This window comes from Barbatula barbatula (assembly GCF_947034865.1).
Source record: "Barbatula barbatula genome assembly, chromosome: 21".
NCBI lineage: Eukaryota > Metazoa > Chordata > Actinopteri > Cypriniformes > Nemacheilidae > Barbatula > Barbatula barbatula.
The window spans coordinates 4,558,616-4,572,174 of NC_136784.1; the positions used below are offsets into that span (position 1 = coordinate 4,558,616).

The 13,559-nt window shown below is 35.3% G+C and overlaps 1 protein-coding gene across 2 annotated transcripts; it reads right to left on the reverse strand.

Annotated features, from left to right (window-relative positions):
• Positions 1 to 86: 86 nt before the first annotated feature.
• On the reverse strand, positions 87 to 11,651 carry slc9a3.2 (solute carrier family 9 member A3, tandem duplicate 2). 2 transcript variants are annotated; one of them, XM_079485649.1, is made up of 16 exons: positions 11,135 to 11,651; positions 6,233 to 6,535; positions 5,973 to 6,133; positions 5,494 to 5,572; positions 4,720 to 4,897; positions 4,231 to 4,451; positions 3,819 to 4,021; positions 3,631 to 3,720; positions 3,331 to 3,401; positions 3,088 to 3,217; positions 2,361 to 2,524; positions 2,168 to 2,285; positions 1,887 to 2,048; positions 1,708 to 1,759; positions 1,534 to 1,593; positions 87 to 1,209 (listed from the first exon to the last, which is right to left on the reverse strand). In XM_079485649.1, the coding sequence occupies exons 1-16, from the start codon at positions 11,385 to 11,387 to the stop codon at positions 962 to 964; spliced, it is 2,493 nt and encodes an 830-aa protein (XP_079341775.1). In that variant the 5' UTR covers positions 11,388 to 11,651; the 3' UTR covers positions 87 to 961. The 2 variants fall into 2 exon arrangements, with proteins under 2 accessions (XP_079341775.1, XP_079341774.1); XM_079485648.1 differs by having other exon boundaries at positions 88 to 1,209; positions 1,534 to 1,611.
• Between the last annotated feature and the right edge of the window lie 1,908 nt (positions 11,652 to 13,559).

The window sequence follows — 13,559 nt, forward strand, 5'->3', positions numbered from 1 at the left end:
TCAGTCATGTATAAATCAAGAAAATAATATTGAATGTTTCTCATTAATTTGCATTGAGTTTGAAAATCACAGAAATCACACTGAATACACCTTTACTACAGTGTTTATTTGCTCATTTGCAACATTCAAACATTTACTGTTTAAGTTGGTACCACAAACAAGTTTTAACATAAATTAAAACAAAATGTTAAGCCAAGAATTCACAGGTTGTGATCCAGAGATTTTTTTATTATTATAAATTACTTATTTTAAAGTGTTTAACTGTGGGAAAAAATATTTATGGTAAAATCAAGTCAGAATTTATATTATGATAGAATTAAGCAAAGCCCACAGAATTACGGCACATCGTTGAATAAATTACCACCAATAGACCAATAATATAGTAATAAATATTTCTTCATATTAGCGTCAACAGGGTCAAATTATGCAGTGCTCGAAATGTGTCACAGAATTTCGGACAAAACAAATCTGGCCACCACTACAGTGATCCGTTTTATTGAATGCGGTTAAAGTAAAGTGCTATTACAGTCTCCACCACAAGAGTTGCCTGCTCTATAACATCTAAGATAAGTACTTTATTGATAGTTTATACATCCCCTCTGTATTTTGTTTTCTTTACCAACAATGTTTTGCATGGTGTTATAAACATTTTAGAGAAAGTAAATACACACCTGGAGAGTTCGCCAAAAACAAAAATTCTATACATATTTACTTACAATCATGTCAATTAATTTCAATATTATGTTCCTTTTGGAGAATCCAAAAGGTGTTCATGCTATAGCTTTTTCCATATCATGAAGAAAATGGAGATCTGGGATGGCAATAGGTCACCATTTACTTTCATTGTATGAAAAGACAGTAAATCCGCTAGGTGTCATTTACTGTGCCATGCAAATTAAATGACATGAATCTAATCAACTACATGGCAAATTAATGTTGGTGGATGGGAATATTTTTTGAATTATAATCTGGTGTTCTGTGATCCAGGTTTGTCCTCGTGTTTCTCAGGTGCCTCTTTATCGAAAGAAGCATTAGCCATCACAAATGTGTCCGTGGAACGGTTAGTCGTTCTCAGTTGTGCTGGACGTCTGAGATCGCTGGGTGTCAAGGGCATTCCTCCCTGGGCCCTCTGGGACGGGGCCATATATGGGTTTCTCACAGGAGAAGAGGTGTCTGTCTCATGGACGAATGCAGGATTGTCTGTACCAGCTAAAAAAATAGAAGATGAGTATGATATGGAAATAATCTTCACGTTGTTTCAAATGTGTTGAAGGAATTTTCATCCATGCTAGACCCTTTTTGACTGTTTTTTATTTATTATTTGGTCACAAGAATCCATTTAAAAAATGTATTTTAATAAACATTAGGTTTTCTAATCAAATTCATTCATATGTTGGCACAATTATATTTCTACAAAAGGGAGTTCAAACATTGAAACACACATCTTCTGATTAATAGATTTTTAAGATCATGAGAAACATTGTTACATATGCGTATAAGTAAGTATGTTTTTGATACATAATGTAAGATTACCTCCAGATCTGTTGCTTCTTCCGGGAAAATTAGCAGCAGCATCACTGCTTGAGGCACTGTCTGCAGAAAACTCAAAATCTGATCAGGCAAAACAAAAATAATATGAATCCTACTTTAAGCATGAGCAAGTTACAGTACTAGTTATTACTAAATCATGCTCATAAAATATGTTACCTTCATCTCCAAATGGATGGGTCCTTTGAGGGTCTACAGGCTTTCCATTTGTCTGAAAACAAGTGTAATGCATATACAATCATGTAAATTAACTATTGTTTAATTAATCATTCACATTTCTTGTTTTTTGAAAGATCTTTTCAACAAAAGTTAAATTTGAGGATGTGCAGATGCGCTACCTTCTTAGAATGTTTGGAGATTTTTTTGTTGGCAGGGCTGACACCTCTCTTTGCAACTTTGAAGGACTCCAGTCGGTTCCTCATGGTCCTCTGGAAGACCTCCTGAACCTCCTCTGGGTTCTGTGTAGTGTTATGGTGACTGCGGCTGTATGTGGGACGGTTCTGCAGGAAAATAGATACAAAACAGTGGATTGAATAAATGGAATATGGTCGGTTTTGTCAACTGTATAGATTATCGTGTATTGTCAACAATAGATTTTAAGTCCTGTGGATGTCCTTACATGTATCCTGCTTTTATAGAGATGTTGCTCTAGAAGATGATGGGCATTGAGTTCTTCATTCATGGCCCTCGTGTCCTGTTCATAGATGTCCATGGATACCGAGGGAACTGGGTTCCTTCTGATTGGACAGAAATTATATTGATTATTATTTGTGTTTCAATTGTCAAAGCAACATATCTGTCTGACTACTTACACGACAGAGGTCACAGGAAGGTTTTCGATGTTAAAGTCGTAATCTGACATGTCAGCCATGATGTCGGGCATGATGTCTGCGTAATATAAAGCGAGCTTCTTTTCAAAGTTAACATTGGCTGCGTATTCATTACGAATAAAATCCAGAGATCCTTTTTTTTCATTCTAAATGTGAAAAATAAAGAACATTTACTGTATTGTCGATGATATATTGTAGAACAACGGGCAAAGGTGTTGTTATTATTAGCGCAATTCATTTAGAAATAAACGTATGCATTTGAACATGTTCAAGGTAATTGGTGTTGAATTTATGTTATTTTGTTTTGTGATAAATCTCATTTTAGATATATCATTTCACATTATTTTTTTTCCGTATTCGGTTAGATGGGATGTGGTCTTGTAGGACTGAAATAGCTGCCTGGAGGCATTGCAAACATGGCCACCACGTGCAAAGACTTTACTTAAAAACACTTTTATGGAAAGTTCAAATTAGCATGAAAAACTGGAAATGTGCCTAATTTACTATTACATTTTTGAAGATTATTACACAACTTTTCTGTGACTGACTACAACAACAATGTAATGAACAACACAATCATGCAGCAAAAACGTAACTATTTTACAAAGTGTCTAATTTCGGCTAATTCATTTGTACAATCTCATTTGTACATTTGTAAGAAATACAAGCGGTTGATTTCATGCCGAATCATTAAAAAAAAATTCCTAACCTCAATGACGTAATTTCTGGCATCCTCCATATTGAGCGTGTGGAAGGCACCTAAAATTTTATCATTTATCTTTCTTGCATCTTTCTTCATTAGTAACCAGCAGAGGTACTTGTTGTCAAAGTTGTTCCAACTAGAAAAGCGAAATTTGGAAAAATGATCTCACGAACACCTAGTATATGTATAATTTTATTATATAATATGTGTAGGTTTTTTCTTATTTTACTGAACTATCAGATTGCTTACTTTCTGGTCCACCAGTTATCTCCCATTCGTCCACAGATGTCTTCCATTGCTGTCACTGCATGCTCGAATACCTATAGAGACGCACACAAAACCATGATTATATTCATGTGCAATTGTTCCTGCAACAGAGCATTCTGGCTTTGATTCTGACAGATCACACTCATACCTTAAATGCACTTTAAGTGGCTTTGGATAAATGCATTTGCCAAATAGCATAAATATAAAGGTAACATGCATGATTCTGTAAATATTTATTTCTAGCAATGACTGACAAACAGCAAATTTCTAGCAAACAGCTACCCTGTTGTTCGCCTTTCCAACGAGTGTCAGATCAGACTTCGTTGACCTTTTTACATTCAGCCATTGGACCAGTGGTTTCATTGTGATTCCCTACAGGAACAGGACACACGGGGATTACTAGATGAGTAAAATAAACATGCAAATTCAACTAAACCATTTTTTGTGCATTGGTTGTGAGTGGGCCACACCTGAAGAACGACAGTGAAATAAACCACGATGAGCGTGGTACCCAACATCAGATTCTTCTCCGGGATCTTTTTCTCGTCTAAAAGGGCCGCCAATCCGTAAGCCACAGCCCCTCGCAGGCCACCGTAGCTCATCACGAGCTGATCCGTGAAGCTAATGGGAATCAGTCTAGACTGGTTTAAGATCCAGTTGAGGAAAAAAACACCTGCAGAAATGAAGAAATCACACATTCTGGCTTTCGTGGATAAAGTAGATCTGCTATTATTCTTGAGAGAACCCATGTTAAGTTAGACTTTTGTATTGATGTCCAAATTGACACCGTGACTGAACAGCTACATTGGGGTTATAAAAAGTACACTTGCATATTTTTATCACACTTTCAAATCCATTTATGACTCTTGGATTCAGACTCACCCATGAACCTAAATACAATAACGAATAGGATGGTGAGCAGGATGAAGCCAGTGTTCCAAACCCAGATGTTTTTATCGATGGCTGAAACTCCCAGGAAGATGAAGATCATCGTCTCTGAGCCGTTGGCCATCACCTTCAGGGAGTAACGTAATGTTGTCACCGATTTCTCATCCATGTTGGCATTGATGTACTTTTGACAGCAGACCCCACAAAAGGTAATCCTATCAAACAAAAACATAGCTGTTCATTCCTTTCTTAAAAAACTGACTGTAAATTGTATACATTTTAAAACGTTAAAAAAGCTTCAAGACAATTACATTTACATTTAGGCATACGCTTTTATCCAAAGCGACTTACATTGCATTATCCTATACATTTTACATACTGTAGGTATCTGCAATCCCCTGGGATCGAACCCATAACCTTGTGTAGTTAACGCAATGCTATTACCAATGAGCTACAGGAAGAATTTGTATAAGAAGATCTTACGAAAGGATTGCAGAGAGTGACAGCATCTCAGCCGTCAGGTACGCCAGGTAGCCAATGACGATGATGAAACCAGCTTCAATGATCTGAACTTTATAAGTGATCCTAGTCAAAATGGATGTTATAATTGCGAATATGACACCAAGGAACGAGCCTCCAAACGCCACCACAAAGAACGAAACTAGAAGAAAAAGGTCCATAGGGTCAGTTGCGAAAAGGCAGAATGAACAAGGAGGTATATAGACAGTAACACTAATAACAATCTGTCCAATAGTCTGAGACCACTTTGGATCTTTAACTGTAGATCTGTTCTGAAATATTGAAATATTGAACATGACATATTTTTTATGCCCCACACTGTAAAACAATCCCTTACAAAAACGGATGAAGTACTAGCAGTCCTTTATTTTATTTTACGGACATTTCCGTTAATGCTAAAATGTAATTTAATACAGTGCAAAATGTAAAATCCTTGTAAAATATTTCTTCATAATAATACAGTATATTGTGCCCTATTTTCATGATTTTTTTTATTTAGAGTCTTAATTCATGCTGGGGTAATTTAGATGTCTTGTTGATGCCAACTGTAAATACTAAATACGCAAATATGTACATTTAAAAATTCTGTGTTCACTCAAATTTTCAAGCACATATTGCAACGTTTTTTAATTGAGTGCAAAATAGCAACGCAATGCACAATAGAAGACTTCGCAGTTGGTCTCGGACTTTTTTTTTTTTTTTTTTTGTTGAATAAGTCGTAAGAAGTCATAATAATACTTATGCCCTTGACGATCTCTGCAGCATTGATCTTCGGGCCTCCCAATGATACAAACGCATCAAACACATTATAAAGCACCTTTGATGGGGAAATCAAAAGAAATGTTATTAAAATGCAATAATTACTTTTTTACGTTTTAAGTTCTGATACTATGGTTCATTCATGATGTGTCGAAATGTTTTGCTTTTTTACAATACTTCAGCTCACCAAATGAATCAATTTCAAGTTATATCAATTCACGAACAGACAACATTTGAAATAGTTATATATGTAAGTCATAATGTACAGGCCGCCGGTTGTTATTAGTTTTGTGCGGTTGTTATAAGGAAAGAACAACCCTGGCCAATCAGAATCAAGTATTCCAGAGCGCCGTGTAATAAAAAGCAATAATAATTACTGTAAAATTTAAGGCGTCATATTTTTACTGTGAAACATCTTGAACATGAAGTGGCAAGATTCTCTACAATGTTAGTCTCACCACTGTGACTCCATCGTTCAGCAGCGACTCTCCAAACACCAGGATGTAGAGAACCTCATTCACGTGGACTTCCTCGAACACGGCGATCACAGCCACGGGGTCCACAGCTGACAGCAGAGCACCAAACAACAGGAACTGCAGAAGGCCGATGTTCAAATTCCCTGAGAGCCAACAACATTGTTGCAGTGTTTTTATTACATTTCCACTTCATTCGTTTTGTATGGCAAGTAACAGATATAACAAGTAAATCTGGGATTTACCCATCGCGCCCCCTATGCAGCAGCCCCAAAGCGCAAGGCCCACGCTAACCGCGTTCCAGCACGTTGCGATAACGGCGTGGATCAGAATGGCACCCAGGTTGCTGAAGAATAACTTGTTTGGCATGCAGTAACTCGCATCCAAGATGATCTGAGGCAGCAGGTAGTAGAAGAAGTTGACAGGGACCAGTTTGAATGTCTGCACTTTGTCCGCTCCCCAGACGATTCCTCCCAAAAGGAATCCAAGGATGATGAGCAGGCCGCTTTCTGGAATCACACTGGTGATTTTGTGGTTCAGTTCACACACTGGAAAGACAGAGGAGAACGTTGTTTCTTTCAATTCTAACACATTGTATGTGGAAATAAAATAGGCCGAACAGCGACAACTGTGTACATGTAATAATGATAAAGTGCTGTATCATTTATGTAGATGTATGTAGATAATTTGATAGGAACATTTTTGTGGGAAACATATTTCATATCATGGTATCTGATCAAATCTGACCACAGCTGGACATTAGGGTCACTTGTGAAACTCTAGCAGATCATTTCTTTAGATAAAAAATAAGAGATGTTACATAAATTGTATGCAATTATCCATTTGGTTTCATATCTGTCTGGTTAAAGCAACTAGCATACAAATTTAGCGTTTCATGTTTTTTCTTCACCTGGTGATAAAGACAATAAACAACAGGGACAAAGTAAACCTTCACTAGAACTTTGTGATTCATTTGAGATCAGTGACTTTAACTAAAAGTTAAACTGTATCTCTGAATGATGTTTCAACTTTTATGACGGAACTGGAAGTTTAGAGGCGGATGGAGGACAAATCCGGCTCAATGTTTAGAGGTAAATTATAGTTTATCTGGTGCTTGTGAGGTTGAATATACTTCATTTAAAGCAACTTCTTGCACAAGTCCAGCAATGCATTCACAATTTCTTGATCTTTAACCCTTTTTGGTTAATGTTTCCCTTGCTTGCTTGCTTTCAAAAACACTCCAGGAGAAAGTTTAAGTTGCTTGTACATCTTGTGTCAAAGTTAGATTTAATCAAGTTTAAGAGTTTTCAGTTACAGTTTCATTAAAGTATCAACCTTGTCCCAGACGATTCTTCAAAATCTCAGAATTCTCCAGATTGCTTGAATTGTTGGCGAAAGTAACTAAATAAATGTTTGTATAAAAATTGTTGTATTTTATCCTCATCAAGAATTTGATGAAAAATGTTTGATTTCATGAAGAGATCTCTTCTGAATCTGGTGAGCGTATTGAGGTTTTCTAAAATGTTCCTGAATGTCTAAGATTAATGCGAAAGACTCAATTTGCTTTGCTTGTTGCTTTCTAGAAAAAAATGTGTTTAAGCAATAATGGATGGATCACAAACGGGTTTCATTCATTCAGCATGAACCTCTGCCAGACATTCTGCTTTGCTGTTTTTATTTGGTGCTTTTCTCTCAATAATACTTTTCTGTACTTTTTAATGTCCTCCAATTCTAAACTTTGCCATTTTCCTCACACAAATCTTTCAATAGTGTAAAAAACAATATTGTGTTTTGGGATTATTTAAAAGATCTGATTTTATGTAAATGTGTACTTATGACTGAATAATTAAAATCTTGCCATGCGTGTCATTTGGCAACGGAGGCTGTAATGCTTAACAAATAGAACAGGCTTAACCTGAATGTTCCTGTAACTACACCTACTGTTAAGCTTCAGGTAACAGCTTCAGGGGGACAATTACATCCTTTTTACTGTGGGTGACCTTGACTTTGTGTTTTTAACATGATTTGACAAAAAATAAATATTGTAATGGTAACAAGCGTATTTTATGGAAATTTCTTGTAATGATTGATATGGTGCTTCCTAGGTGTCTGCGAGCTTCACATTCGGTGGCGCCTTACCTGTGTGCAGACTTTGTACAATGTGTACTTTAACAATAAAACCACCATTTTTGTCTCAATTCTCTGTGATGCAAGTCTTTTTGCATTGGAATAACTAACAAAACTACTGGACATCATCTATGTAGTAATTCAGTTTTTATATACTGTCTTGGAACCAATTCAAAGGCCATTAAAAATGTTAATTTAATCAGCATTTCTAGATGTATTGTGACCATTCCAGTTCAGCGTCTGTTGAATTTTAACAAAATCAAACATCAGGAGTCACGTAAAGTTATCCAACATAAAGGTATCCAACATGTGAAAGACACCTTGAAACTGTGACAAAAATTCAAGGTTATCACATAAGAAAATATAATTTATATAGAAACAATGTTTTCATTTTACATTTGGGAGAAATTTTAAGTAGTTCACAGAAAAAACAAAAATTTAAATTTTACCTAAACACCTATTAATAGAAAATTCATTAGAATTTATAATTTGGAAATGGTCTTTGAATTTTTTTCTTGGCTATGGAAAAAGTAACTAAAAGACATTAATTGTCTTTCTTTCATATCAAACTGACATTATAAACTGTAAATTGGATATTTAATATATGCTTTGATCTACACCCAGGGGTCTCCAATTGAACAGCAACAAATACTAAAAGGTTAGGGAGAAAAGTTTGTTAGGTAGAAAAGGTTATAAGTAAGGATTATTGAGTGTTGCATTTTAAATCTGGCGTACAATAACATGCACAGTTTTGATGATCACAAAATGCTCTTTCTCATGATTTAGCTTCACTGTACCTTTGATGAAAGTCAAAGACATAAGTGGGTCATTAATTATTTAATGTGGTACATTATTAACCAGCAGTAAGGCATAGTTTCAACGCTATCATTTCTTTAAAAGCAGAGAGTAGAATGTCTCCGCACAGACATGATTGTCATGACGTTATAGTTCATGTTCTGGAACTAAATCTGCGTTTATACCTCCTTTAATTCTTGCCAACAGGCAGTTAACAGATTCTTAGTGAGGTTAAGCACTCACAATCTAATGACAAACAGAATCGGAACATTAAACTCCATGTCCTATTGACATAAAACATGAACAAACGTACTGTAAACTAAAGCCGACATACATGCATCACATTTGTTTCATTTACCTTCAGACTGCAACATGGCATACAGGTTAATGTTTTTAGTGCAAATAAAAGTCATGAGCTTTAGTGTCAAGCATCATGATGGCATATACAAGACAAACAGGATTCAACTTTATGTGTAACACCAGGTGCATAGTTACATGTCTAAAGCAGTTTTTTCTTCTGCGTATGCTTGTTTATTTTCTTTAGCAGTCTGTTGTATTGGCGTCTGAATGAAATAAAAGTACATAAAACACATACTATTGTAACAAAGCTGGGAGACAGACAGGTATAGATTTTAATTGTTTGATGTTAAAATTAGCCTTCCTGTGGCTCAGTGGTTTGAGCATGGCCCTAGCAATGCCAAGGTCATGGGTCCGATCCCAAGGGATTGCACATAGTCAGAAACAAATGTATAATGCAATGCAATGTAAATCGCTTTGTATAAAAGCATCATTGTGCATAAATGTAAATTCCTTGCTTCTTTAAAAGCTTTATTTAGCCTTTAAATAATGCACAGTATCTGTGTAGACTTCATCTTCAAAACTGAGACTTTGGTCGAGTTAAATATATAACTATATAATTATTTTTCACCTAAAATTACATTTCAGCCTGTCTGACACATATATAAATTTGACTCATCACCTTCAGTTTAACCTTGTCAACACTGGGCTTTTGTCTCTCTCTCTCTCTCTCTCTATCTCTCTCTCTCTCTCTCTCTCTCGCCGTCTCTAAATTACTACACATTCTAGATTGTGAATGTTTGTGTTTCTGAAACAAGAGCCAAGGGACACCATGGTGCCTTAACATGTAAAAAAAGAAAAGGTTATTTTTATACTCTGCAATACCTCTATAGTCCACTAGATGGGATCGTGGCAGGTATAAATACTTGTGAATTAATAAGCAGGAAATCTGCTTATTAAGGGTGGAGATTACTTGATGGGAATGAATCATCATTTCTAATCTTCAAGCGATGTTGGCCAGTTGGACAGCTTTATTTATCCTTTCTTTTTTAGCAGCTTTGTGTAGTAAAAATGTAGGAGGGAATCAAACATTGTAAACATTTAAACATTGCCTTTTTGCCCTTACACAAATACTTTATAGTGCCTTTGAGACAACTTTAAATGTGAATTTGTGTCAAAAGCTGAGGCCCATCCTATCTTTTTTCTTTTAAAATGTACAATTTACAGTCAAATTTTTAATTGCTGTTCAACAGAGAAAAGAGTAAACACAGATAATTATATTTAATTAGATGCATTGTTGATGGATTGGCATACTTATAATATTTATACTATTACGAATTTTTATTATCCAAAGTTCAATTTATTATTCTTTTTTTGCTATTTTACTTAACTTTCTAATGCCGAGCTCTATCTTTTTTTAATAGGAAAATAAAGTTGACTCTGATTTTATTCATTAGCACATTGTATGGACTTTAAATACAAGCAGGAACTTGAGAGTTGTACAGTATGTAATGTAAAATTGAACAAATCAGATAACCTGTTTCTTTCCCTTTGGACAATCAGCTTTCAGATGTAGACACTACTTGTCTTTAATAGAACATGGCCTTCACAGTTTTTCCTGGAAGTAAATTTCCCTGTTATTTTCTTTGCAATTTTCTATTCGTTCCTTATGAATCAACAATCGTGTGAGGCAATGAATGAACACTCGCTTTCCTTTTGAACGTAATCTATAACAACCGAATCCATGTAAGACCTAATAAGTGTTTTCACATACAAACACAAACAATGCGAGCTACGACCTCGACTCAAACTTTAAGTCCACATCTGGCATCTGCATATCTCATAAAATACAAAATGGTCATTTATTTTCCTCTTTATTAATATTGTAGCTATTGAAATTGTAATAATGATCACTTGATGCTGCTTACCTAATTTACAAAGCCAACAGGTCAATATCCAGAGAGCCACCAGGTAAGGAGTTTCCACATGATGCCACTTCCATGTGACAATGGGTAGTGTTGTGATCCCTGCAGTACCAGACGTGTTGGTTGTGGAGCCAGTATCCGTTGTGGAACTTTTAAATGTATTATCATCTTCTTTCTCTATTGTTACTGCTCTACATGGTGTATTAAAGATGACTAATAATACTAGGAAAAGTGCAAGCGTCTGTAGAAAGGCCATATCTGGCCAAGATTGTATCAGCAGTATTTGTCTACCTATTTCTATTTATTAGTTCTGTCTCATTTTATAATTGTATCTTTTCTAAGATCTAGCTCAGCCCTCTTGCTGATCCTCTGTCAGTCTGAAATAGTCTCTGACATGTATGTCAGCGAGTCAATTCCTTCTGATCATCCCTTCTCTAACAAAATAAAGATTCCCTTTTGGGTTAGTCTTTGGCTCCTCCCTGTTGTTTCTCACAGGTGTGTACAAATTTGTGCGAGACTCATCCAGAAACATTTGAGGGACAATTTTCTTTGCCGAGGGGGCGGGATCTAACACCTTGGGCCGTCAGTTAATTACAGGGCATGTATATAATATAAAGAGACAAATCAATGTCTTTTTAAAATATAAGATGTGATGTCATCAATGAGCATCTTTTCTGAAGGATCTTTACATTTGTGCTTGTTATCTATGTGTGTAATTAAAGTCAATGTCAAATTTCATATTCATGTTTATTTTAATAGAAAAGTTTGATGACTTGTCATAAAATTAAAGTTTTATTATTATAAAATCAAGTCATGACGCCCTTATTATCACGGCTTTCAGAAGATCAGAATGTTCCGATAATCTGTGTAAAATACATCTTGCTCCCCCGCAGCAACAGAGGAGTCATAAGAGTTGCACCCTCATAGATGTGTGTTTATAGGACTCTGTTATCACAAAGTCGAACCTTTAAAGAACTGTTCCTCTGAGCAATTACACTGCTGACATACTGTACAGTGAACCTCATGCCAAAGACAAATTGTTATTTACACAGTTTCCTATGAACAGTATTGATTTGGTAGGTCCAGAGCATTAGATCATGAACCGCATGAAATGGAAGAAAAGTAACTGTACTTCAGGACATACATCACAAAGTGCTGCTGGTGAATTACATTCTTCATTAAGCAAGGAGTCAAACATTCCTCCTGATAACAGCTCAAATCTCTGAATCATGACACTTTGAAAACAATAACTCGGGACTAAATAATCAATATTATTTTACGGTTATGAATTTTGTCATTTTCATAATGAATACTGTGAGGAGACAAATATATTTATTGCTTAGATGTTGTTTGCATGGCTTATGAGACTTATGGGATGCACCCTATTTAAACCAATTACATTTTTTTCAGAAGGTCTTTAGTTGAAATTCAAGTAAACGCAAATAACACAACTGTTGACATAGAGAACATAAAAAAGCATGTGAATTGACATACCAAAAGGGACCGTTTCTGATGAACACAGAGAAAGATATTTGGAGGCATTCCTCAAAATATCTTATTTTGTGTTCATCAGAAAAAAAGACATTTATAAAGCAATTTTTCCTACCGTGTACAGTCTTAAATATTAAGCTTCTTAAAAGGTTCTTCACAGCAATGCCATAGAAGAACCATTTTTTGTTACACAAAGAACCATTCAGTCAAAGGTTCTTTACATAACCATTTCTTTCTTGCCTTTTTATAAGAACGTTTCTTCACCAAAAATTACTTTTCGTGAAATAGAAAGGTTCTTCAGATGTTAAGGTTTTATCCAAAACGACTACCATTGCATTTTACTGTAGTACATTTGTATCAGAGTATGTGCACCCATGACCTTGGCGTTGCTAGAGCCATGCTTTAACCACAGTAAGCTACAGGAAGGCTCTTTTTATTAGAAAGAGTTGTTCATAATTAAAATTTCTGATCATTCTAACACTCAACTGAAAACAGTGAAAGAGATAACTCAATCCATTTCATTTCATTGCTGTTTCATAAAGAGATCCGCAATGTCATTTTCTATGGAGTCGCGCTTCATCCGATTTTATACGATTTCATAGAACTGAATGGACATGATAACCTTTTATCCTCCTGTGTATTCATTAATTTATTAGGTAAATGTGCTTTGTTTTAGTCCTTATTTAGACTTTATCATGTTTTTCAAATGAATAATAAAAGTATATCAATGTTCAATAAAATATAAACCTAAATAGAATATTGTAATATACTAATACACAATGCGGCTATAATAAAATGGTACACCGTAATACTGCAATGTCATCTTTCCATGTCTAAATATAAAACCGAGAGGCGTGCAAAGTTACAACACAACAAAGGTTATGGTTTTAAATGGTGGTATGGGAAACATTTTCAGGATCAATAAGGGTTGGGGCTG

What these genes read in the sequence shown, in the direction of transcription:
- slc9a3.2 (XM_079485648.1), bottom strand. Translation starts at nt 11,387, where the DNA reads ATGGCCTTTCTACAGACGCTTGCACTTTTCCTAGTATTATTAGTCATC. An exon ending in GATAACTGGTGGACCAGAAA is followed by an intron (nt 3,218 to 3,330) that starts GTAAGCAATCTG and finishes TCGCTTTTCTAG; the next exon opens with TTGGAACAACTTTGACAACA. An exon ending in CCATCCATTTGGAGATGAAG is followed by an intron (nt 1,612 to 1,707) that starts GTAACATATTTT and finishes TTGCCTGATCAG; the next exon opens with ATTTTGAGTTTTCTGCAGAC.